The sequence below is a fragment of the Giraffa tippelskirchi genome, chromosome 13 (assembly GCF_054371585.1).
Source record: "Giraffa tippelskirchi isolate mGirTip1 chromosome 13, T2T-mGirTip1v1.2.pri, whole genome shotgun sequence".
NCBI lineage: Eukaryota > Metazoa > Chordata > Mammalia > Artiodactyla > Giraffidae > Giraffa > Giraffa tippelskirchi.
Window position 1 is genome coordinate 35,033,861 of NC_137287.1, and position 27,202 is coordinate 35,061,062.

Below are 27,202 nucleotides of genomic sequence, written 5' to 3' on the forward strand. Positions count from 1 at the left end.
CTCACAACCCTACCTGCCTAAACCCCCAGAAGACCAGCAGTGGTCTTCTCCTGCCATGGCAAAGACCGGACTGGTGACTGTTTCAAGGTATGCTTCTTTTTCATCCCCTCCACCTCCTGCTCCATCATTTTGTTTTCCCGTCTTTCTCACAGGACTGGGCACAGAGTAGACATTCAGGAGGCACTTGAGAATTATCTGCGGTAGCCCCATGATGCTCTGGAGGTTCAGAGAGGTTAAGTGATCTGTCCAAGGTTAGACAGCAAAACAGGTGCTTTCTTAATTCTCAAGGGCCAGTTTTCCCTTCTACATACCCCTAAGCTCTGCAAGAGCATGACAACCAACCACTCTAGAGCAACTACTTGAACCTAAATGGATAAACTCCACTCAAGATCCCCTAGAGAAGGGAATGGCAACCCACTCCAGTATTCTGGCCTGGAAAAGCCCATGGATAGAGGAGCCTGGTAGGCTACAGTCCATGGGGTCCCAAAGAGTTGGACACGATGGAGCAACTGAGTACACACTCACCACCAAGCATGCATTCTAACCCCATCCAATGCAGGTAAGAACAAAGCATGGAAGGGCTTTGTCTCAAAGGGAAATGGACCTCAAAGAAAAAGTTTCTGAGATGCTAAATAATGCTTACGGTCCTGAGGCTGAGGGTTGACACGTGAGCTCCCAGAAGAGGGGAGGCTGGAAGCATCATGTCAACTACCAGGGAGACAAGACCTTCCATAGGAAAAGCTTCCACCGACCGCCTGTTCTCTAGGTTATAGTCACCTCATTTGTAATCTCAGCCAAGGACCAGTCCAACCAGGAGAGTCACATCGTGGGAAGAGAAGACACACCCCCAGCCCACTGGGATCAGTTAACACGTGTGAAGCAGGTGATGCACGGAGAGCTCTTACACATGTGATGAGCACTAAGTAAGCATCAGTTCTCACTGTGGCATTGCTATCTTCTCTCACTGCCTGACACTTCCACCCGATGCTTGCTGTGTGTTCTTGTGCCAAAATCTTAACATCTCTGTGCCTCAGCTTTACTATCTGTAAAACATGAACTTGGGCAAATTCCGGGAGATGATGCGGGACAGGGAAGCCTGGCATGCTGCAATCCATGGGGTCACAGAGTCGGACACGACTTAGTGACTGAACAATAACAACAAAACAAGAATATGATGAGCAACCACACCTCATGGGGTGCTCTAGAGACTCAAAAAGGAGTCACATACAGACACAGTTAGCTGAGGCCCTGGTTCAGAGCTGACAGTGGGTGCATGGTTGTCATAGTAACAAGGCATTAGCAGCATCTACTTCCAAGGATCAAACCAGCACAACACCCAGGTTTGATCTCTGGGTCGGGAAGATTCCCCTGGAGAAGGGAATGGCAACCCACTCCAGTCTTCTTGCCTGGAGAATCCCATGGGCAGAGGAGTCTGGTGGGCTATAGTCCATGGGGTCACACAGAGTTGGACACAACTGAGCACAAACCAGGAGTATCAAAACCCTTCCTCCCTTCAAATGTGAACTGGTCAGAAAGTTTTTACAGATGCCAGCAGGGAGGTGCATTTTTGTTGGAAGAACTTACCTTCTTCTTCCAGGCTCTAAACCAAAAAATTAAGACAGAGAGGCTAACGAATATGTGGACATAGCTACTGTCCATGGAAGACACAGTTTGGAAAACAAAATACAAGAATTTCATTCAACTGGGGGTTTATGGGGATGAGGAAGTGCCTCTGAAACAGGAATAACTCAAAAAATCCAGGACACTGGGTCACCCCTACCCAGTAACATCACACCCCTCCCCCAATAAAATTGGTTATGAAGATACACAAAGAAAATTCCAGTATATCTTGTGAGTGAGGAAGCTGCTGATCAGCATTAGAAACCCCAGCCCCCAGTGGTGGAGGCAGCGCCTCCTCTCGGATCATTAAGCACTTCTTGACCTGATTCTCCTCTGAAAGCCAGACTGACTGGCTGAATGAGCAAATCTAAGAATATCAACCCCGCACACCATCTCTGCTGAGATCCACAATGCTTCAGGAACCGACCCCTGACCTGTCTGGGGATGAATGGCAACTGGGTTTGAGAATGTATTGACCTTGTTCTCCACAAACAAATACTCCCTGGGGTCTCTCAGGGATGGGGGAATGAATAATCAGCTGCTCTGTTAGATTGCGCTTCCTGCGCTCCCTGCATCTTCTGTCGTGTGTGTGCGCGCGCGCGTGCGTGCTGCTGGGCCCTGCAGGAGCTGGGTACAGAATCCACTCCAAATAGCCCAAGGCCACAGGACTCAGAACTGATCTTTCTGTCCTGACCCCATGCATGCCCTGTCCTCCCTGGGAACGGGCTGAACCACCTGAACTCCAGGCATCCTTTTCCCCTGAGAGACTAAGTCTGCATTGGCCTCTACCAAAGCAAACTCAGCACGAAAGATGCCTTGTGAGATGCTTCATTTGTAAAAAGAACCCTGAGGCCAAAGAAGTGAGAGAGGTTCAGCTTGTTCTCTTTCCCACTTGGGGGTTCACGGTGCATAGACTAGTACAGCACCCGAGAAGTCCTGTAAAGGGAGAAAAATAGAGACCTGTTTGACCATGTTTGATGCAGACTTTCCCAGACTTATTTGATGACTGACTGGCCATCCATCCATCCACCAACCTATCCATCCATCCACCTATCCATCCATCCATCCACACCCACTCATCCATCCATCCGTCTATCCATCCAATCATGTACCCATCCATCCATCCATCCATCTATCCACCCACCCACCCATCCATCCATGCATCTATCCATTCATCCATCCAATCATCTATCCATCCATCCGTCTTGCTGTCTATATGAATATCTGGCTATTGAGAGTAATAAATGATGTCAGTCCCTGGGTAAAGTTCTTTACTGTTTCTCCCAATTCTCCTCCTGCTATTTCTTCACTTTCATCAGAACCTTTGTGACCATCACCACCACCACCACCATCATCATTATCACAGTTGCTGTGAATTCAATGCTTCCTTTGTGCCAGGCCCTGTCCCGTACTAATTTCAACAGATGGGTTATTTCAGGTGACCCCCTCTAAATCCCTATGAAGGAGATTCTGTTACATTTATTGCCTCAGAGACAAGAACACAGAGCCACTGTGAGGGGAAGTAAATTGGGCAAGAAAAACAGAGCTACTAAATGCAGACCTGTACCTTGAATGGGCCGGAAGCCCTAGTGCCTAAAAACCATGAGAAACCCTTTCGTGCCTGTGACAGTCATGAACACACTATAAGAAATGCTGGCCTGGACTAAACTCAAGCCCGCATCTCCTTTGCCCTCAACCCCTCACTCATTCTCAAGTACCCTAATCGCCATTAAAGCAAAGCCAGACAAAAACCATAGCCTGGAAAGACAGATGGACAAGACTTGAAGGCTTGGAGAAGGGCTGGCCTCCGGCCCCTCCCACCCCCCCCCCCGAGTCATCAGGAAGCAGAAAAATACCTCCCGAGGAAGAGGAAGTCTAAGGCAGTAGAAATGGGCTGATACATGGAAATACCAGCCAAGAGTAACCACGGGAAGAAAAAATAAAAAACAAGATGACAGAGTGATCCAAGAGAAAAAGCTCTAAAGAGATGACCCTGTGTCACCATCTCAACCTCCAGTGCTCCTTATCTCCTTGGGCCATCTTGTTCTTGGCTCTTTCTTCTATAAATGCCTCTTCTCGAGGTGAAGAGATGGTTCTTCACTCTCATTTTTGATGCATGGACCGCTCTCAGAATTTTGTCTTCATCCCAGAAAACTGCACATAACTCACAAAATGTTCCATATCATGGTAGGGAGCTGGTGGGTCCTCTGACATCCATCTGTGGACTCCTGTGGGGCCTCTGAACCTCCATCAGATTTTGAAGTATGAGGCCAATATGTGCTGTGCCTTTTGGAAGGAAAAGCATGGAGAGTCAGAATCCCTTTAGTCAGGCTCCCAGTGACGGATCAGGTGACCATTCTTGCCTGGAATCACGTTGCCCAGCCCTGTGGATGTACACCTGCCACTGAAAGAACTCTCACCACAGTTCAGCAAGAGTGAGAGTTTCAAGAAGGCAAGGAAATCAAACAATTTGGGGAGATGCTAAGGCACTGCATATTGTACAATCAAGGAGTATGTGTGCTCAGGCGTGTCTGACTCTTTGTGATCCCATGGACTGTAGCCCACCAGGCTCCACTGTCCATGGGATCTTCCAGGCAAGAGTACTAGAGTGGGTTGCCATTTCCTTCTCCAGAGGATCTTTCCAATCCAGGGACTGAACCCATGTCTCCTGTGTCTCCTGCTTGGTAGGCAGACACTAAGAAATCCAAACACACACCCTTAGCCCTTTTGTCTGACAGTGAACAATCATCTTAAGATAAGGTCTGCCTTCTCTGAGCAGAAGCTTTCACCTCCCATTTCCAGCCGAGAAACAGACACTATCAAACCAAAGAGCAGGGGACTTCCCTGATGGTTCAGTGGCTGAGAATCTGCCTTCTAGTGAAGAGGACGCTGGTCTAATCTCAGGTTGGGGAACTAAGGCGCCGCATGATGAAGGGCAACTGAGCCCACACACCGCAACTACTGAGTCCTCACTTTAGGTAACAGGCAACAACAAAAGATCTGGCAGGCTGCAACTAAGACTCAGAGCAGAAACGAAAAAAAAACCCAAAACACCAAAGAGTGTGTGTTAGGCATAGAACATCACCCACCAAACGCATCACCAACTGCTAGGGTAGAATGGAGACAGGACATGCACATTTGTGCTTTCAGAGACTAGGCAGTCTGGTTCTTGCAGCCAAGATAGAGGAAGGACCCAAGACCCAGCCATGCAGCTGAGCATCTGAAAGTCGGAGCCAAGATGCTGACCACTGCAGATGGCTTCTCCACAATGTCACAGCCTGGCAGCTGGTGGCAAGAGAGAGCCTCTGACAGGTGGGCTTCTTGGCTTCCAGGATTAGCAGTGCCCTTCTGGGGCACACTGGTTATATCAAAAGAGGAACCACCCTGAGTGACCTCATTTCCTTTCTGACTTGACATTACCATCTATTTTTAAATATTTTGGGAACAAACCATATATATCATTTACTATTTGCCCAGCACCTTCTAACCCCTTTATGTATTCACTCGTGTAACCTCTTTTTTTTTCAGATGGTGAAGAATCTGCCTGCAATGCAGGATACCTGGGTTCGACCCTGGGTTGGGAAGATCTCCTGGAGAAAGGAATGGCAACCCACTCCAGTATTCTTTTCTGGAGAATCCCATGGACAGAGGAGCCTGGTGGGCTACAGTTCATGGGGTCACAAAGAGTTGGACATGATTAAGCACCTAACACTTTCTTTCACTTGATTTATAATATTGTGTTAGTTTCAGATGTACAGCATCAGATTCCATTATAGGTTATTACAAGATAGTGAATGTAGTTTTCTGTGCTACACAGTAGGAATATTCTATCTATTTTATACATAGTAGTGTGTATCTATTAATCCCACTCTATCTGTCCCCCTTCCCTTTCCCCTTTGGTAACCATAAGTTTGTTTTCTCTGTGAGTCTATTTTGTGAATAAGTTGACTCGTATTATTTTGTTTTTAGATTCCACATATGCATGATATAATATTTGCCTTTCTCTACCTGACTTATTTCACTTAGTATAATATAATAATCTCTAGGTTGATCCATGTTACTACAAATGGCAATCTCACATTCATCTTTATGGCTGAGTAGTACTCCGTCGTGTGTATATATCCATATACCATATCTTCTTTATCCATTCATCTGCTGATGGATGTTTACATTGTTTCCATGTCTTGGCTATTGTGAATAGTGCTGCTATGAATACTGGTATACATGTACCTTTTCAAATTAGATTAACTCATATAATCTTTACAACTCTGAAAGGCAAGTTTTGCTACTATCACTATATGACTGACAAGGAAACAAAAGCACAGAAAAGTTAAGCAACTTTCCCAGGATCACAGAGCATGTGGGTGGTCGAGCCTCAGGCAGCCCCATGTGTATTTTCCAAAGACACATTTTTAGAAAATATATTTCTGCAGGTCTCCAATTGACTAATACAAAACAGAATTTTCTTTTTATTTTAATATGTACCATACTGGCTAAGAACTCAGATATCAGGCCTCTACTGAGCTAAGGTTCAGAATCGGGCTCTAACTATTCCTGGTTCTATTGAACTGGGTGAGTTACTGAATGTCAAATAATTCACTTATAAATTTGGAGGTAATAATACTCTCCTTACAAGATTGCTGTGGGGAGTGCTCTACATAATGTAACAATGCACTTGAAATATTCCTTGGGCTCGAGTCCACTTTTGTGAGTGTGGGATTGATTTATGGTGGTTGGTTATATGGTAGCCTGATCATCTCCATTTATACAAAGGCCAGCATTTAAGGGACTGCTCACTTCTCGCTGGTTGACCCCAAACATCCCAGCTTCATGAATCAACAAAGCCCCGAATTGCTTCAGCTAGTTCCTGAGTTAGTTTTCTGTCCCTTGCAACTAATAGATTCTGGGTTAATTCAAGAGTAACCACGGGAAGAGTAGATACACATACACACATGCTTTAGAAAAGTAATACAAGATACTTTTTGCTTATCTGTATCAGCAAACATTTTATAGAACTTTCAAGTGCCAAACAGCCTTCTAAGCACTTTAGAAGCTTTAATTGAGTCAATCTTTTAACAAGTGTCTGGTTCTGGTGCCCATATTAGCCCCATTCTACAGATGAGGAAGTATCATTCAGAAAGCTCAAATCATTCATGGCTAAATTGAATGGGAGGGCAGTAATCAAAATCAGGTCTGTGTGATTCCTCTTCTCACTTTCCATTCCTGAGGATGCTGATGTACTTGCTAAATAAGGCATCCTGGAAGTCTGCGAAGGAGCCAACACCAGCTCTCAGGTGTGGATGCATGCGTGAATGCATGCGTGAATGCACCCCCATGGACCACACTCCGCCAGGCTCCTGTGTCCATGGAATTTCCCAGACAAGAATACTGGAGTGGGTTGTCATTTCCTCGTCCAGAGGATCTTCCCGACCCAGGGATGGGACCCGCGTCTCCTGCATTGGCAGGCAGATTCTTTACCACTGAACCACCTGGTAGCAACATCATAAACCTTGTCTCCATGCTGAAACCTCCTGTAAGTGAGCCCTAGGAAAAACTGCATGAATTGTAAGCAAGAATTGAAATATTTCCTTCCAGAGAAATCCCACTGCTGCAGAGCCATGACAACACAGATCAAGCTATATTCAGACCCAGACCCAGAAACAGCAACCTGACATCAACCCACCACCGTCCACATCTTCTTTCTAAATAATGTTTGGCAGAGAGTGCTGTTTGCTCCTTCTCCAAATAAAACTCACTGGGCTGGGTCGTTTTGAGGTACGTATTTTTATGCACACCCACCTATCACAGATCTGAACTCAACAAGTTGGCATTCCATAACATAATTACTGTGTTCGTTCGCATCGTCCCCCAACGATATTGGATAGAGCTCGGGGTGGAAATTCGCAGGTTCCAGGGTGGACGGCTGTGTTAGAGTTACAACCCAGACCTCACTTCCTTGGAGACTCCATGGCTGACCTCAAAGCTGAATACTTCTTTTAGGACCGAAATAGAACAAAAGGACAAAAGGGAACGGAAAGATTTAAAATTAGGATTAAAAAAAAAAAAGAAAAGGAAGCTTGGCACTGGAGTGGCCTTCGTTAAACCACTTGAAACTTACCAACGACACCCAACTTTTGCTGTGGTTTATCCCCATATGTTCCCACACTCCCTCTGAGACCTAACTTTTGCAGGCGCTATTTATCATTCTGGCTAGCAGTGTGCTCATCTGCCTACCATGTTAAGCAGCCCTCGTTGTTATTTTTATAATTACTGGGAGTCTTTTTCATGTTGCACTCCGCCAGAATCCCAGCTCACCACACACCTGCTATACTCAGAACACATGGAGAGAGGGGGAAGGGTCTGACAGTAAAGAAGAGGGGAAGATGGCCTTCCTGCTCACAGTGAAAAGCAAAACCAGGAATAAAGAAGCCCCTGGGTACCATTTATTTTCAAAGCTGTACTCTGGGCCAGCTTGTTCTTTATCAAACACTCAGTGCTCATTGAAGAGTTTGTTTATTAGAATAAATGCTGTACTTTTTTTTTTAACAAATATGAATTCCCTTTGTCATTGTAGTGACCACAGTGCATACCATCATCCCCGTTTTATAGATGAGAAAACTGAAACCAAGAAAGGTAACTTGCCAGTGGGCACAGGAGATGCCCAGGAGATGGCAAGTAGCAGATTTGGACCTGATTTAAATCCAAGTGTTCTGCAACTGTTCTACTAGACTGCGTTCTAATCAGCATCACCACCATCACCAAACATCAGCATCACTGCCATCTCTATTGTCACCCCACCACCACCACCAGCACCTTCACCACCATCAATACAACCACCATAGTCACCCATAGCATTGCACCCCCTCCACTACACCACCATCATCATCAGTTCCTCCACTGCTATCACTACCAGCATCACACCATCATCACCATCACCACCAGCATCAGCACCACCATCACTACCTCCATCACTGTTATCACTACCAGCATCAGCACCACCACCTCCATCACCACCACCAGGACCAGCATCAGCATCAGCACCACCACCTCCATCACCACCATCAGGACCAGCATCAGCATCAGCACCACCGTCACCAAGAGTAAAATCATTACTGGGCTCTCATATGCCAGGGGCTGTTCTGGGTACTATACAAATCATCTCATGCCATGATCATGACAACCTCACGTTACTGGTCCTGCTATTACCTCTATTTCACAAATGTAGAAACAAAGCTCCAGAGAGGTTAAGAGACATGCCCACTTAGCTGGTCAGAGGTCTGTAAGATTCTTAATGTTTTAAAGATTCAGAGCCACTTCTGCCTGACACCAACAGGAATGCATCTAACTCCTGAGCTTCCCTGACCAGACGTGGAGGATGGAGGCATTGCTCCTGGGACATTTCATCCAACTAGCTCTGCACTCCTTACTTAGTATTTCAGAAGTCTGCTGCTAAGAGGGGAGAGGGCACGCTGCCAATGTGGGTGCCATTCTGTGTGGTAACTGCTACCAAACCAGGTGTGGGACCAGCCACTGAGATTCAGAGCCCTGACCAAGTAGAATCCAGGGAGCACGGGCTGGAACTAGCTTGGAACTCTCTTTGGCAAAGCCCCTTGTATTCCAGGGCAGTGCCTCCTGAGATATTACCATCCTCCCCCAGCTCTCATATGCCCCACCCTGCAGGATATTACACGTGCTCGCCTGTGGCTGAATACCTGCAATGAGGGGTGGAGAATGTCACAGGGAATATCAGGCTTATTTTTCAAACTTTTCCCTCCTGTCCGTCTCTTGTATCAACTCCCAGGGACCGTCATCTTGTGTCTGAATTATTGCAACAGCTTCCTACCTGAGCCCTGCTTTCAATCTCCTCCCCTGCTAGCCTTTTCTCCACAGAACAGCCCAACTGGTCTTTTAAAAGGCTAAATTCAATCATACTTGCCCCCTGCTTAAAGACCCTCTGTGGGGAAGGAGAGGGTGAGACAAATTCAGACAGTTGCACTGAAACATATCCATTACCATATGTAAAACAGACAGCTAGTGGGAAGCTTCTGTACAGCACAAGGGAGCTCAGCCCATTGCCCTGTGATGACCTAGAGGGGTGGGTGGGAAGCTCAAGAGAGAGAGGATATGTACACATTTATGGCAGATTCATGTTGTTGTCAGGCAGAAACCAACACACCATTGTAAAGCTATTATCCGCCAATTAGAAGTAAATTTTTAAAAAAGACCCTCTGCGTTCATTTTTTTTTTTTTTCCTTTGTATCTCTCTTGGATTAAAATCCACCGCCACATCGATGCTTCTAAACCCCTGTGGCTTCCAGCCCCTCTGTCTCTTCTGCCCTAACTCATTGTCCCACAGGCTCCCTTGCCTTTCTTAGCCTCCCCTGAGATCACCCAGGCTTGGGACACCCTCTCTCTGTGGGCATGGTCTCCCCATCCACCTCTCTGCCCACTTCCTACTCGATCTCAGTCTCAATGCATCTTCCTTAGAGAGAACACTCTTCATCTCTGAATCGAGCCCTTTTTATTTTCTGTGGACCCTTCTTTCAGACCATTTACCACCACTTGCGATACCGATGTATAAAGTGATCACTAACTTCAACACACTCCATGAGCTCCATGAAGGAAATATGACGTTGGTTTTTCTTTCCTGTGTCTCTTTAGGGACTGACCTCATTTCTGAGGCAGAGCAGAGGCTAAGAAAACATTTGTTGAATGAGTGAGCGATTGAATTAATTATTAACCAATTACTTAAGTGAGAGAATGAGGTCTGAGCCAGTCATTATGGGTGTCACACACTTTGTTGTAGATGACTCGGTAAGTCTCAGCAATAGATCATGACGTGTGAGGAACAGTCTACAAATGGCCAGTCTTCTCCAAGAGTCTGGGATAAACTTTCAAGTCTGTCTCACGTGTCAGGCGAGAGTTGTCTTATGTAATATAGTAATTGCTGGCTTGAATTAAAGACATCATTATTTTGGAGGGTTGTTCTTTTTCTGATATAAAAAGTGAAGGACCCACCTCTTATATGAACACATCTCTGATATATCATTTTCTTGGCATGCTACATGATTAAGGAGGAAATGTGATTTCACTTTTGGGGGGGGAATGGACATTTTCCACAAAGCCAAGAAAAGCTATCAGAATAAAGGACTGTTTATTCGGGTGAGTCACCAGCTTTGCACAAATCCCAAGTGCTAATTGCATAATGGGTCTTTACAAAATGCCATAATACGGGTTCGCCTGGTTTCTCTGTTTTCAGTTTGAAAAATAGATTGTTTAATAACCCATCAAAGCTATATGTAAACCGAGTAAACAATGGAGCAGATGTTGACTGCTGTCTTGTGCCTCGTAGACATAATTAAAGACAATGAGACACTCACAAATGCATAGAATGGAGGACAAACACAAACACAAAAATCAGTACAATATGAATGGAAGCTGTGTGTGCTGGACACCTGCTTTCTTAGTCCAAAACGCTGTATCATATTTCCTGTGATGGCAAACGGCTGTACCGTCCTTTATTTACTTATGTAAATATGTACACTCTGTTCTCCACTTCTCAAGAAGATGAGACTGGGAAAGGTAGTCTTTGCAATTGAATATTTGTTTCCATTTCATGACTGCTGACTAAGACCCTGGACAGTTTCAAAAAACGTTTTTCATTTTCTCATAAGCCTAAATGTGAAAAAGAAACAGTTAGCCAAAACGTTCACATCTCTAAAAGAAATTAAAGCCCCAGTTTGAGTGGGGGTTGGTTGTAGCTTTATTCATTTGTCTCTGCGTTCAACCTTTCATGCATTATTTAGGGAATCTACTAAACTGACATGTTTATTTCCTAAAAGCCTTACATCTCTCTCTTTTTTTTTTCTAAAGTCAGGCGCATTTCTATAAAATCAAACTTTCATCTTATGGTAAAAAGAAGCCTGTTGGATAGCATATGTAAAGTATGATCCTAATTTTCTAAATATTCTGTTTTCCCCTCAAACTCCTACTCAGATCTCTGTTAGTTGTCATCAATCAGTTCTATAGGGGAAGAAATAAAATCACATGCAAAATGAAATGAACGATACAATGAAGAGAACACATGCGCAATATCCCCCCTACTCCTTCCCCCCAGAAATTCAGGACTTTTCTCTGTGGATACCTTGGAAAAGGAATGGAGGGTTGTAAATACACTATGTGACTATATCATTTTTCCCCTTTAATTAGGAACAAAAAAAAAAAAGGGAGGGATTAAAATTCGCTTTTTGTGGCTCACTAGAGAGGAGAAACTTTCCAAGATCCAGAATTCTCAATTCAGAAAAGAAATATCCTCCCTCAGTTTTAAAATGAAGCCAAGTCCTTTTTCTGTGAATAATTTAAGAAAAAAAAAGTAAAGCCTGAAAAATCCCATTGTTTAAAGAACACACGTTGTCCTATTGACTTGTAGTGAGGGAGGATTCTGTCTTTAGCACACTCGCCATCTCCCTGGTCTGTCGTCTTTGATGGCATGAAGGAAGCGGGTGGTTCTAGTGTGGTCTGCATCTCTTTATGCTAATAAAACGGTGTCAGCCCATTTTCACAGACAACACCATAAGCATGAACACCAAATGGTAAACAAATAGGGCCGTGACACCACTGTGAAACAAACGAATCCACCCTGAAACACCTAAGATAGACGGCAGCCCCTCCTTCGTTCATTCTTTATAGGAAGGCAGTGGAGATGCCCCAAGGTGGATCTGATTAAACCCACAACACACACACATGCTCACACACACACGCTCACACACACACATGCTCACACACACACACGCTCACACACACACGCTCACACACACACACTCACACACACACACACACACACACAGTCAGAAGCTCAGGAAGGTTGTAAAGCACTAAATTCTTCTGATTGATGAAGCAGTCTCCACTGCGTTGAGGAAAATAGCCTGGTGAGCCCGGATCCCACTCCCAGAAATTCCTTTATTAAGAGGACCGGCCCTGCACGTGAGCAAAAGCAGTGGCTTGGGGTGTATAAATCATTAATACGGTGCCGGGCAGTGGCTGCATTTCCTGAGTTGGTTGGAGAGCTGCTCAGCGCAGGGGGGACCTGGGGATCAGAACTGGCAGTAGAGACATGCAGGCCACTCTTCTCCAAGCACTTGCCATCAGCTCTCTCCCTCCCTGGCTCACCCGCTCCCCACCTCACCCCCCATCCCTGGTCTGACAGCCTTGATGTGTGCTGTCATTGTTTCAACAATCATCATAATGACTTAAAATGGCAAAAAGCTTCCAAGTCTAGACATCTCCGGACTCTTTGCCTTTTTGACACGTTTTGCCTTGAAAAGAAAAAAGGAACAAGGGTGTGGTTAAGTGCAGAGGGATGGCCTAACTGAAGTGGAGGTGTATCAGGCAGGACCAGCGCCCTGTAGGGCAAGCGGGTAGTCAAGGGGATAGCACAAACCATAGAGCTCAGAAGCCTGGTTCTGAAGGGAGATGTGTGTGTGTGGCACGTGCGTTAGTCACTCAGTCGTGTCCGACTCTTTGCAACCCTATGGACTGTAGCCCTCCAGTCTCCTCTGTCCCTGGAATTCTCCAGGCAAGAATACTGGAGTGGGTTGCCATGCTCTCCTCCAGGGGATCTTTCAGACCCAGAGACAGAACCCGGGTCTCCTGTGCTGCGGGCAGATTCTTTACCTTCTGAACAACTGGGGAGCCCCTGGAGTGAGCCAGTCTAGTTTTAAGTATGGGCTCTTCAGCACACACACACACTTCCATCTAGGCCTCCCACCTTAAAAATAAGAAAAAGAAAGAAAAAAAGATTTCATATTCCTATCAATCCCCCTGGAGGCCTTTTGTGGGGGATTAAAAGACATAATCCATGTAAAAGGGCTTAGTTTCACGTGCTTGTCATGAAGCACAGAAAAGTTATTATTTAATTATTTTTTATTATTTTTTTCATCATCATCCTCCTCATTGAAATCGGCTGGATGCTCTGCTTACCCACAAGACCTAACAAGCCGCCTCTCCAGCTTGTAGAGGAGTCTCACTTTTGGAATGGAACCGAAAGGAGACTGTAAAAAGAAAAAGAGAGTTCTCAAGAATCCTGAGTAACGTTCTAAACGGAGACCCCTAGTGGAAGGTTGTGCCATTGCACCCTGAAGAGAAGGACTTTTCCACTTGGCTGTTCACTGCTATCACTTGGGGGTTTGGGAGGGGGATGGTGAGGCAGAAGGAAGGAAGCGAAAAAGCTTTACACAGATTATTTGGATGAGAGAACCTGTCAGAGGGTTTAAGTAGAGAAGATCGATAAACCCAAAGCCCAGCTTTTTACACGAGGTGCTTTTGCATTTCCAGAAATTCCAGGAGTGGTTCAGACGAGAGGGATGTGAAGCTGTGAACCCCTAAGCTCTGTCCTTTTGTTTTAAAATAAAGAGGACACATGATGGGAAAGACTAGAGATCTGTTCAAGAAAACTGGAGAAAGCAAGGGAACATTTCATGCAAAGATGGGCACGATAAAGGACAGAAAAGGTATGGACTTAACAGAAGCAGAAGAGATTAAGAAGAGGTGGCAAGAATACACAGAAGAACTGTAAAAAGAAAAAATGGTCTTAATGACTGGATAACCACGATGGTGTGGTCACTCACCTAAAGCCAGACATCCTGAAGTGCAAAGTCAAGTGGGCCTTAGGAAGCATTACTATGAACAAAGCTAATGGAGGTGATGGAACTCCAGCTGAGCTACTTAAAATCCTAAGAGATGATGCTGTTAAAGTGCAGCACTTAATATGTCAGCAAATTTGGAAAACTCAGCAGGGGCCACAGGACTGGGAAAGGTCTGTTTTCATTCCAATCCCAACAAAAGGCAATGCCAAAGAATGTTCAAACTACAGTACAACTGCACTCATTTCACATGCTACCAAGGTTATGCTCAAAATCCTTCAAGCTAGGCTTCAAAGTATGTGAACCGAGAACTTCCAGATGTACAAGCTGGATTTAGAAAAGGCAGAGGAAACAGAGATCAAATTGCCAACATCCGTTGGATCATAAAAAAAGCAAGGAGATTCCAGAAAAAAACATCAGTTCTGCTTCACTGACAATGCTAAAGCCTTTGACTGTGTGGATCACGAAAAACTGAAAAATTCTGAAAGAGATGGGAATACCAGACTACCTTACCTATCTCCTGAGAAACCTGTATGCAGCTCAAGAAGCAACAACTAGAACCTGACATGGAGCAACTGACTGGTGCAAAATTGGGAAAGGAGTAAGACAAGACTGTATATTGTCACCTTGTTTATTTATCTTATATGCAGAGTACATCATGTGAAATGCTGGGTTGTGCGAATCACAGGCTGGAATCAAGATTGCCGGGAGAAATATCAACAACCTCAGATATGCAGATGATATGACTCTAATGGCAGAAAGTGAAGAGGAACTAAAGAGCCTCTTGATGAGGGTGAAAGAGGAGAGTGAAAAAGCTGGCTTAAAACAGCATTCAGAAAACTAAGAACATGGCATCCAGTCCCATCACTTCATGGCAAATAGATGGGGAAAAAGTGGAAACAGTGACAGATTTTCTTTTCTTCGGCTCCAAAATCACTGTGGACAGTGACCGCAGTTACGAAATTAAAAGACACTTGCTCCTTGGAAGAAATCTATGACAAACCTAGACAGCATATTAAAACGCTGAGACATCACTTTGCCAACAAAGGTCCATACAGTCAAAGCTATGATTTTTCCAGTAGTCATGGATGGATGTGAGAGTTGGATCATAAAGAAGGCTGAGCACCATAGAATTTATACTTCCGAATTGTGGTGCTGGAGAAGACTCTTAGAGTCCCTTGGACTACAAGGAGATCAAACCAGCCAATCCTAAAAGAAATCAACCCTGAATATCCATTGGAAGGACTGATGCTGAAGCTGAAGCTCTAATCCTTTGGCCACCTGATGTGAAGAGTTGACTCATTAGAGAAGACCCTGATGTTGGAAAAGATTGAAGGCAGGAGGAGAAGAGGGTGACAGAGGATGAGATAGTTGGATATCTGTCCTCAGATAGTCAAGACAGCATCATTGACTCAATGGACATGAGTTTGAGCAAACTCCAAGAGACAGAGAAGGACAGGGAAGCCGGGTGTGTTGCCGTCCATGGGGTCACAAAGAGTCGGACAAGACTTAGCGACTGAATAACAAAGAGGACACGATGACACATATGCCCTCTGGCAGGACAGATCCAGGATCTAAAAATGCATGTGTCAGCTGGACCATCCATCCCCAGACTGGGACATCTGCCCAGGTATCAGTCAAGGACCCGGCCATCACCAAGCCCCAGGGGACTCTCCTGGACTCTCTCGGTGACCACCTTCACTTTAGCCGGCTCCCACCCAAGGAAAGCTTATGGGAATGAGCTTGAAAGGGTGGCTCAGGTCTCCGGCATCCAGAACAATGACATTCTGAGTAGAAATAAGTGAAGCCCCTGCAGTGTGATTCTGCCAGCTTTTGAAAGTAAATAACTTTGCTACTGACAAGAGCCAGACAATTTTTATTTCCCCTCCTCCTGTCACAGAGCATTAATTGAGTTGTGCAGCCACTTTACATGCCAGTACCACCAGCAGGACTTACAGGGGTTGGGAGGAGAAGGGGGAAGAGAGCCAGGACAGGTAGCAGGAACCAAGGGGCCCAAGACAGACCCCTATCCCCCCATATGCCTCGTGTGTGTCCTCGGCAAGCCACAGGGGCATGTATCATGTTGATTTGGGAGAAACAGAAAATAAAAAATGATGTTTGATAAACAGATGCTACTTCTTTTAACACAGGTATTCATTCATTCTTTCATTCACTTTTTAATAAACACCCATTGGCCGCTCACCCTGTCCCAGATGCTGTGCTAAGGATTAGACTTAATCTTGCAAAGAACAGTATGAAATAGTTATTCTTACCCCTATTTTTTTTTCACAGAAGGCAATTAAAGCCCCTGAATCACGTTAAGCAACTTGCTCGATCCAGTTGGATCAGCTAATTGAGTAACAGAGCTGGGATAAGCCTTCCGCTCACCACTTCTGTCCTACATACAGCTCCGGAGATACCAGTTCTTTCAAAGTAGGCTTTGCAAAAGAGCTGACACCAACTGGTCCTAAAATAATGTTGGTTCCTCAACTGAATTTTGGGAGGGTCTTGAGATGGGCACTTGGAGACTGTGACATGCCCACCCCATCATTCCTTCTCTTCTTTGGAGCCAATGCTGTTCACTGTGAGGAAGGAGGACCCATCCGTTGCGGAGGGGATACCTCTCGGCTCTCACTCTTGCTTAAGAGCAGAGCTTGCCCCATGCCTGGAGAGAGCAGAACCATCTAAAGGAAGAGCTGGGATAGTCACTGTTGTTTCCAATAAGGAGGATCTAGTCCTCGAGGTGAGTCCCAGGCAAACATCAGATGCTAAAAAAGAAAAGGCTCATCAAGGCTGAAACTTTTGTGCATTTACTCATCAGGGCTGGGAAATCTGAGGCTCCGAAATACTATGGTTGCCTGTACTTTGTTCCACAGCTGCAAAGGTAAAAAAAAGAAAATGTCATTACCTCCCTAGGAACACACACTCACCTTCTGAATGCTTTTTTTTTTTTTTCACTCTGATTCCAGTTCCTAATTTTGATTCTGTGTGTGTTTAACCACAACACGAAGAACAGGATGAAAAGAGAGGGAGGCTTTTCCTCACCTGGGAACCTGGTAGAGTGTCAGAGACCAGAGCACCACCCTCTGCCCAGTCCCATCAACTCAAAGCCCCCTCATGTTAAATATATGGCTATAGATGTTAAATATGGGCTTCCCACATGGTACAATGGTAAAGAATCCACTTGCCAAGGCAGCTGACACAAGAGAATTGGGTTTGATCCTTGGGTTGGGAAGATCCCCTGGAGAAGGAAATGACAACCCACTCCAGTATTCTTGCCTAGGAAACCCCATGGACAGAGGAGCCTGGCATGCTACAGTCCATGGGGTTGCAAGAGTCAGACATGACTGAGCACACAGGATAGCATAGAGATGTTAAATACATGGCTATTTTCCTCTACTATGGATTCTGACTACTGCTCTGGCAAAGAGGACAAGAGGTGATGCAAAGAAAACTAGAATTTTGCTTTTTGCAAATTGGGTCGGGAGGAATGAGCTGTTCCAGGCCAGGCATGGAAGGGGATCCCTAGGAGAGCCAATGGACCAAAACAGTGTTAACCAAAGCATGGCACTGCACCAATGGTTCACAAGATGGCACCGGGATGGACAACTGAATGGACCCTCTGTGAGGATGGGGTTGGGGTGGGGGTGGGGGGGCTTTGCTTTGTTCTAGAAACAATTGAGAAGATCAGCAGGCCCCTAATAGGAGCTCAAAGACTGAATGAATGAACATAGATGAATGGATACTTCAATGTGCAAGTATTTCAATGTCTGTTGGGAAAAATACTATCACAGCTGTGATATGATGGGATGTCTTGATTCATTTATTAGTGTGTTTATTTTGGGTTTGGACAATCTACTTAGAAGTTCAACACATAAGTGAATACTAAGTAGATATCACCTGTTGTTGATGAGTGAATTGGCAAAAATCAGGAAAAGGATGCTTGAATAACATTTGAGAAACTCTGGGCCACATTCATTGTTTCTGATGTAACACTCACTGTGTAAGCACCACGATAGGGTTTTGATAGAAGATACCAGCAAGACTCTCGGAGCTCCGCAACTAATGTCTTTCTTAGGGCTTCCATCAAAACCCTCTCTCCACTTTCAATCTCCAAACCTGTCTCCAAGTGTCCCACAGAACAACTCAGGAGTGGTTTTGCCTCGTTGTTCACTGGACACTCATTTCTGTCTTTTCTCCTTTTTTCAGTGTGGCCCAAGTGGGTAACAGGCTTCCCTGATGGCTCAGATGACAAAGAATCTGCCTGCAGAACAAGAGACCTGGGTTTGATCCCTAAGTCAGGAAGATCCCCTGGAGAAGGTAATGGCAACCCACTCCAGTATTCTTGCCTGGAGAATTCCATGGACAGAAAAGCCTGGTGGGCTATACAGTCCATGGGGTTGTAAAGAGTTGGACATGACAGAGCAACTAACACTTTCCTGAAGGTAACAGAAGCCACATTCTATCCACAGAGACCATCACACTAGAAGGTGACCCAATTCCACCACTTACTGTCTCCCTCGATCTCTTGCATCCTCCTTTGTAGACAAGGCAGGTGGACTTGCTCTTCTCCATTCATTCCTGAAACACCTTTCTCAACAACTCACACATCCCCAAATCCCTTATCCTCAGGTCAGGAAAACCATCAACTCCCTCCTGGGACTCACCCTGACGCAGCTGTCAGATAAAGCCCAACAACCAATAACTGCCGCTGATCCTCACCCATCACCCTGTTTACTTCCTGCACAGCACTCTCCATGATCTGAAAACACCTCTTGATTCCCTTACTTCTGCACCATCTACTCTTTTACTAGAATGTCAGCTCCAAGGTGGTGGAGATCTTCCCTAACCATTGTGCTGCATCATCCTTGATGCCTGGAAAACCTGTTTTGCGTGGACAGATGAAAGAATGAATGATTGGACTTGTAATGGCACACACCTGTAAAAAGCAGGGACAATCACTGCCTCCTCTGGCTTATAAGTACATTCCTCCTCTCGATTCTCAGGCTCAAATGTATTCACTCATTCATCCATTGCACATTTTATTTTAGTTGGACAACTACTATGTCTCAGACTTTCTTCTAGGCATGGTGCGTAGAAGAAAACAGAAATGAAGGAGTCTCTGCCACCATGTTGCCTGCAGTCTAACAGGTCAGGACAAGCCTAGCAAAAGCTCCCTCTAAACCATCTGATGCTTAACAAATATTACAAGTAAAATTAACACAATATTTACTTTAACAAATATTAAAAGTAAATTAACAAGAGAGCACTCAGAAGTAGGGTCCCAGGCAATAACAGAAAGTCGTCATCTTTTGCCCTTTTTCAGCTGAGATCTATCAGTCAGGACCACAGTATGCCAGGAAGAGCAGAAACGGCAATGAAATCTTTTTTCCCCCAAACTCTTTCAGGAGCCAGAAAGTTCTAACCACAGAAGCGCTTTCCCAAGCCTACAACAGGCTCAAGAATGGAACTGAGGCTCCTTTGGAAAAACCCTTATCTAAGAGGTACTCCCTGCAGGGTCTCTGCTCCTTGCCCCCAGCTCGTCTGCACTCAGTGTGGTTGAAGGGCCGAGGCCAGGGTCCTCATGAGCTATTGTGTCTGAGAGCTGACCCCATCTGACACAGCCCCTCTGAACGGGGCCAGCCCAGGCAAGCCACATCAGATAGACAGTCCCAGAGGAAACGCCCAGCCCTGCAAAGTTCTTGTGGGGCAGCACCCGGGGAAGAGGAAAACTTTATTGATGAATGGAATTTTCTTTGCCTTTCTTCAATGAATTAAACAGCACACTGGGACACCTCTCCCTGTCCATCAAAAAGGTCTCTACAGAAGGGGCGATTACACCCACACTTTGTCATCTCTGCTCATTCACAGGACAACCACCTCTGCGCGTCGCGCGTCGCGCCGACCAACCAACCTGATTTTGTTTACAATGCTGCAATTTCTCTTTCAGAAGACTATTATTTGCCTGACAAACGACACTGTTTTCATCCAGCCAAATATGAATAAACAAGCATTACGTTTTCTCCTGGGGGCAGAGAGCCTGGTTAAATGAATCAGAAAACCCTACAAAAAGATTGTCTACCCTCTGTCCATCAGTTACCGGACAATTACTCAAGGGCCGGCTGCAAGGAAAACAGATGGCGTGAGTGCTAATAGGATGGGCTTTCTGGACTCGGGCAAAGGCAGAAGCTGCCGGGTGTGTGTTCTGACACGAGGAACTGCCACGAAATGGCAGACGGAGCTGCCGAATGGCGCAGGACTCGGGTCTCCGGACTGACAGATGCTTACGGTTTTCAGGAGTGAACGCTGGATGAAATATTCTCCAGGCTGAGATGGCCCAAGGAACCCTGTAGCGCTCCCTCACCCCACTTCACCACAGATCCCTAAAAATGGAAGAGACAGAGGGTGAACCTCGGCCGACCTGAGATATGGGTCTTTCACATGGCAGACAAGAGCCCAACAATTCATGTCTTTCCCCCTTCATTGGAAAAATCGGAGAAACCAGGAAAATTGGTTACTTAGCCAGTTTATGACATACAATCGCTCTACAAAGAGACACGCGGTCCTCGGTTCTATCAGAGAGCCACCCAGGCTTGGGAATAAGCTCATTCCAGGCACTTAAATTCCTTAAACAATTCAGACATGAAGATAATCTATCCTAATTCTTTTCTGCATTATTGACACTATTGACTCCCCCCGATCCACAGCACGATCTAATAAATCAACACGGGATTAAGCCGAGAAGAAAGAAGGTGATAAAACGCCATTTGGTCCTCTATAAATCATCAGATGAAGCAGCACAAGGTAAGTAACTAGAATGAGAATTGAACTTCTCTGCGCAGCCATCATTGTTACGGCCTCCCTAGCGTGTCCCATATTTATAACCGCGGCAGGTGCGTGGGGTGAGCGCCCCCCACCCCGTCCCCACAGCCTTGGTGTAAGAGCCATCTTCCTGGCGACTCAGAGCTGAGATCCGCTTTCTAATTAAAGACAGAAAGGGTTGATATGCAGGTTTCAGTTCAATCGCTTTCGATCTGAAGGTGTCCATAGTGAGCAATGACTTCATTTACCAGGAATTACCCTTTGTACAAACCACTTCACTATTTAAAACAAACCACATGGATCATCATTAAGCAGGGAAAATGACCAATCGGATATTGACAGTGGCACCTTACACTTCAGGGCCCCCCCCCGCCCCCTCCCTTTTAATGTGGAATTTAAGCATTTGACTTGTTTTCACATTGAAGCTGATCAAAAGGTTTTCAGTGAAAAGGATCTGACAGGTGAGAAGCTTTCTTAGAACAGGACTGGGAGACACTGATAGGGGTTTAGGAAGAGGAGAAAATCAAGTTAATACGTTACTGATCCTCTCCCAGGGAGTTAGAACTGGGTGTAAAACAGCTCTAGGGGAAATGTGGCACGCAGTGTGAGTCAGGCAACAGATCTTGTCTGTTCTGTCCATACGCTTACCATATTTTACCATGCAATGCTCTTTGGTGCATGCCCTGTGACTTTAGGATGGACATCAAGCATCTCTTGGGTTTTTTTGTTGTTGTTCTTATGAGGAATGTGTGTGTGTGTGGGGGGGGTTGTTTTCTATTTCTCTGTGAAAAACACTACCTATTCTCTTTTGACCCGGATTGTAGTAAGCCCCTAAAATTCTGAATCTGCATGCAGAATTTTCCCTCCAAGACAGACTGTTGAAATGAGTACCTGCTTTGGAAAGCTGGGCAGATTCTGTACTGGAGAGGTGTGAGTTTGAAGTTCACCTGGGAGAAGTACATTCACCACCAAAGAAGACACCAGATACAGATGCTGCAGGGTGTCAAGAACGGAGCCTGAAGCTGAAACTTGCCCTGGATGGCAAGACCGAACCCAGAACCGTTACAGAGCTTGCCTGTCCCTTCCATCTTTAAAATGGTCCAGGGCCACAAGATCGTCGCTTCACCCTAGAGGAATACAGATGTGGGTATATCTGTATGTGATGACATCACTGGCCTCGAGATCTAGATGCCAAAAGGACCACTTGACATGATTCCAACCGTCATAACATCTCTGATGTGCAAAGAGAGGAAAAAAAGGAAAAAAGAAAGAAATTGAAACTGTAGGAAAATACTCACCTAAAGCAGAGTCACTGGGGAACAGGAATCAATGAAATGGAACAAGTCAAATAATTTCAACACCAAAGTTGCCTCTTCTTTGGCCTGAATTAAAAAGTTTGCTTTCTTTTTTGTTTTTTGTGGCAAAATGGTTATGTCGTTTTCACTTGGTCATTAAGGGTAAACACAATGCTGAGGTATCCAGATTGATTTTTGCTTTTATGAGTTGTCTTAGGAACAAATCTGGGAGGGTTTAGGAAGAGAGGTGAGATGTCAAGGCTAGGGCAAAGAAAACGGATGACGAAGTCATTTTCCTTCAATACTGGATGAGAAATAAGGGCCATCAGAAGCTTCATTCCAGGAAAATGTATTTTAAGGAGGACTCAGGGGCCCCTAATCAGAGTGTGCGCCTTTAGAAAACAGAATGATAATGCTTCCAAAATAAGAGTTGTGTTTTAATTATGTTCTTATGTAACTGGTGATCTGAATGACCAAGACTCCTGAAATATGTTTATTTCTAAATAATAATAAAAGAAAATGTCTCCAATGAAAGTGTCATTTATCAACAATATGGCCCGATCCAGCCATCTGATCAGCTTTGAAAATACAGATTTAGCCCTCCGATCATCAAAATTAAATAGAGATACAGTGATAGTTATAGAGTAATAGCAGATAGAAAACACTGTAGAGACGTACAGATAGGAGACGTATAGATGGTAGCAGTAAGTGGTTCATGGAGACTGAAGTGAACTCTTTCACACCCTTCACCAGCCAACTGTCTGGATTGCTAAATAAAAGCAATGACATGAGACATGTCCACGGACTATCACGCCAGCCGTGGTGAGGAGAGATGACCTGAAGATAAAGCTCTCCCACCCTGAGAGGGAGCCTTTAGTGAGGTGGAATGTATGCCTGGAAAACCTGATTCTCAACCAGACAGGCAAAAATACATGTCTGCCTTATTATACTTCCTTCAGGCATTGAGTGAAACTCAGGAAAAATGCACACACACACACACACACACACCGCATTCTGATATATGACGGCATCACCTTATCAGTGCTTTCATAGAAAGCATTATAAGCCCATTCAGAGATTGGGGAGAGGGTGACTTCCATGGTTCATGTCAAAGCCCACCTCTACCTACTGCCATATGGAACCACAATGCTGATTCAGTCACTTCTAAATATTTGTGATGGCTGCCAAGATCCCCCTTGAGCCACCCCTTTCTAGAGCAGGAATGTTTCTCCCCCACCTCCATAGACACTGCCTGATTGATTGACTGATGTTAAAAACCCCTGCATTCCTCCTAGATAACTCGTCCTTTTCAAGGCAAGAATAACCTCTCATTCAAAGTCACTGTCTTCTTTCCTAAGTTGTGCCCCCCAAAGCAAAGCAATTTAACGACCTATAAGGAAGAAAAATGAATTTATTCCTAAATAAAAAAGGAACATGCACAAAGAAACTGTGAGCACACTGAACACTTGTAGTATTTTACCTGCTAGGTAATGCTTCTCAAATTGATTAATAAATAACATGAAAAAAGGGAATGCAGTAGGCAAAAGATCAACTCATATTAATAATCTGATTAAATTCAGCTGAAGTTTAGCATCTGTAGAAAGCTCCTTAGGAGACTCTTCTGGTGGGTAGCTGGTATAAAACACACACACCCAACGCACGCACACACACACACACACACACACACTCACTCACTCACTCACAGCAAAGGCACAGAAATGGTAGAAGCAGATGAATCATATCATATGTTACCAATAACCTCTTGGGAAATGTTTCCTGGCACAACTTACTTAATGACAAACGGGATAAAATACTATTTAAAAGGATAAACCAGTTTGGCCCTAAGATAGTAAAACAACGAGAAAAATTTTAAACGGTTGTTCTCCAGAAGACTCGAAAGAGAAAACGCGCCAAAGAAATATTTTTTTCTGGAGGCAACCAACTTGATGACAAATTACCCAGATGTTCAAAGCAGAATCCTGACATTTTATGAATACACAGGGTCTCTGGAGCAGGAGGGCCCTTGGAACACTTGTAAAGGAAGTTTAGTCAACCACAACCACACACACTTAACACATGGGACTCTTGAAGGGAGTCAGTGGAAGAACAGATTAAAAGACCACAGTCAGGTTAGCTCTTCATAGAGCAGGATCTGTGATCCTGGGAAGGGAAAAGGATTCCTTCAACTCTGCCAGTTCACATCCACAAGCCCTGTCCAGCGAGACAGAGCTGGGCTTGTCACCCCACAAGGCAATACTGAGCCTGTTTCCCAAGCCTTGGAACCAAGTTAGGCGGTCACCCTACTAGTAAAAAAAGAAGAAAAAATAATACAGAAGGTCCGAGGGAAACATCCAGAGAAAGACAAGAGAGAAGCAGAGTGAAAGATTCTGAAAGAGACACAGAATGGAAAATAAAACGCAGAACCCATCAACAAGACCATTAAGAGAGCGTGGGGGGCGTGGGGGGGGGGCTTTATCCATGCCAACAAAGACTGCATCCTAAACCACTAGCCTTCATCACAGCATTCCCTGTGAGTTTACACGCAGGTTCCGGGGCTGACACGCTCCAGAAAGCCGAAGGCTGGGTCCCCAGCGGGCGGAACATAGCACAACCCAGACAAACTTAAGGAAACAAAAATACTCAGCACCTACCCACCGACATATATGTTTATGGCACTCCTTATTAAAGCGGCTGAATGAAAACTCAAGACACCCAAATGCCTCCGCAAAGATCCAAACTCTTAGCATCAAAGAGGTCTTAGGCTCAGATCGCCACCGGACGCACGGACACGAGAAAGATGCGAGTGATTTAAAGAAAAAAAAAATGCAGTTTGCAATTTTAAACTCCCGATACCCAGGTTCAGAATCAGATGTTCAAAGTACCCAGAGAGCCGCAAGCACAGTCAGACGCGGGGTGTCCGGGCTCCACAGAGAACTAGGGGCTCCGATTCCCACCCCTCCCGTCCAAACGCAAGCATTGCCAGTTTCCCAAACCCATCCAAGGTACCAAAGCGCTTCCCAAAGACTCCAGTACCCAGGCCGCCGCCGCCGCCGCCGCCGAGCCCCGGTAAGCAGCCACCGAGGGAAGAAACGCGCGCCTTACCTGCTGTAAGTACATAAAAGTCAAGGCACACGAGAGCTGGGGACACATGCCCACGTTGGGGAGCGCCACGCAGGTGGCCCCCGTCAGAGGATGCTGCATACTGGCGCCCGCCGAGCACGAATGGGCACGCTCGCATGCAATCGCCGCTGCTCTTTGCCTGGACGCTACAAATTTTTTTTTTTTTTTAATTTTGCTGATTATCTAAGTCAAAACCCGGCGCCTGTCTCCCTTCTCTCTCTCTCTCTCTTTCTCTCTCTCTCTCCCGCCCCCCGCCCCCCCCCGCCGCACCCCGCGTGTCGGTCCGTCCCTCCTCCCTCGCTTTCCTTCCCGTAGGTTGTGCTAGATCCCGGCGGCGTTCATCTCTGCCTCCAACTAAGACACTTGAGAGGGCCGGGCAACTATTTTGTTCCTTTCGTGGCTGTAGCTGGTTTTTTGTTTTTTTTTTTCCTTCTGGTTATTGGGCCTGCTTTCTGAGGCCCCGCAAAGTGGAGGGTGTCCCCTGACCCTCCCCCGCCTCCGCGAAGATGGGAAAACAAGCAAAGGCAACGTCTATGGAAGGTAGAGGGGGGCGGAGGCCCTCCGGGAGATGCTGAGTAGCGGCGGGGGGCCGTGGGGGTGGAGGGGAGAGAGAGAAAAAAGAGAGAGAGAGATTTAGACTCACACCGAGGCTCAAGCCGCTGATGCTGAAGCCGCGTCTCCTCATTTGTCAAATGGGTCCAGGGGCAGGTTTTGTTTTTTTTTTCTCCCTCCCCTTTGCTTTTTTTTTTTTTTTTCTTAACGACTCACCAAAATTCAAATTGTATCTGCTAAAAATCTCCGCGGGGCGGGCGAGGAAGCGATCGAGCGCCCCACACCGCCAGCATCCAGGCAGGCTGGACAATTCCTGCGAAGGGAGCTGGGATCCAGAGTCTAGATGTGGGGTGGCGGCGGGGTGTTTGCCCGGCTCGGTTGGGCAAATAAACACAGAAATGGGATTCCCCCTCGTGGGAGTGTTGGGAGGACGCCTAGGGGCTGGGGGGCGGGAGGGAGCGGGCAGGGGGAGCTGGGGGCTGTTGCAGGCGCTCGAGGCAGGGAGGTTGGTGGGGGTCCTTGCACCCCTGGCAGGGCGGCCGAGGCGGCGCTGCACCCCCGGGGCGTTCGGGGCGCCGCTTTTTGCTCTGCGCCTCCCCTTGGCTGAGCCAGCAGCGGGGCGCACACCACCCAGCCCGAGACTGGAGATGGGAGAAACCGCCCTGGATGGGGCTGAGGGCTGGCGTGGAAATCAAGCACCTCTTCGAAAACCCCGTCCAGCCCTACGGCCAATTTAAGGGGGCTTCTCTCTGCCTAGGATCTCGGCTCTTCTCAAATTAATAAACGCGCAGGGTGGACAAGTCCGGATTTGATCAGCGATGATTCTGTGGGCTGCAACCCCGAATAAACCCCGACCAGGGTTTATTTATTTTATTTTATTTTCCTGCCTGGCCAGCCCTCCTCGGGCCAACATTAGCATTCCACTCTTGCAAAGGGGGCTCCCCCCTCCCCTCTATTTTATGAAGTAATAATTATTCATTAGTAGATTTCGTTAGTCTTTATGCAATAAAATAGGATGTGATCTGCAAATCAAAAGAAAATATTAAGACTCTAAGGAGTCTTTGGTCCCCCATGCGGTGGGGGCGGGGGAGGGGGAGGGGAAGCATGTTCTGGGCGGCAGGAAAACGATCAGAAATAGTAGTCCTATTTTGT

The 27,202-nt window shown here is 45.9% G+C and overlaps 1 protein-coding gene across 5 annotated transcripts in view; it reads right to left on the reverse strand.

The window, feature by feature from the left end:
• The window catches only part of RBFOX1 (RNA binding fox-1 homolog 1), a 440,478-nt gene extending 414,899 nt beyond the window's left edge, over positions 1-25,579 (reverse strand). For all 5 annotated transcript variants that reach the window (XM_081554695.1, XM_081554693.1, XM_081554685.1 and 2 more), the window contains exon 1: positions 25,481-25,579. In XM_081554695.1, the coding sequence (XP_081410821.1) occupies positions 25,481-25,579 (99 nt within the window). The remainder of the gene's footprint in view (positions 1-25,480) is intronic.
• Between the last annotated feature and the right edge of the window lie 1,623 nt (positions 25,580-27,202).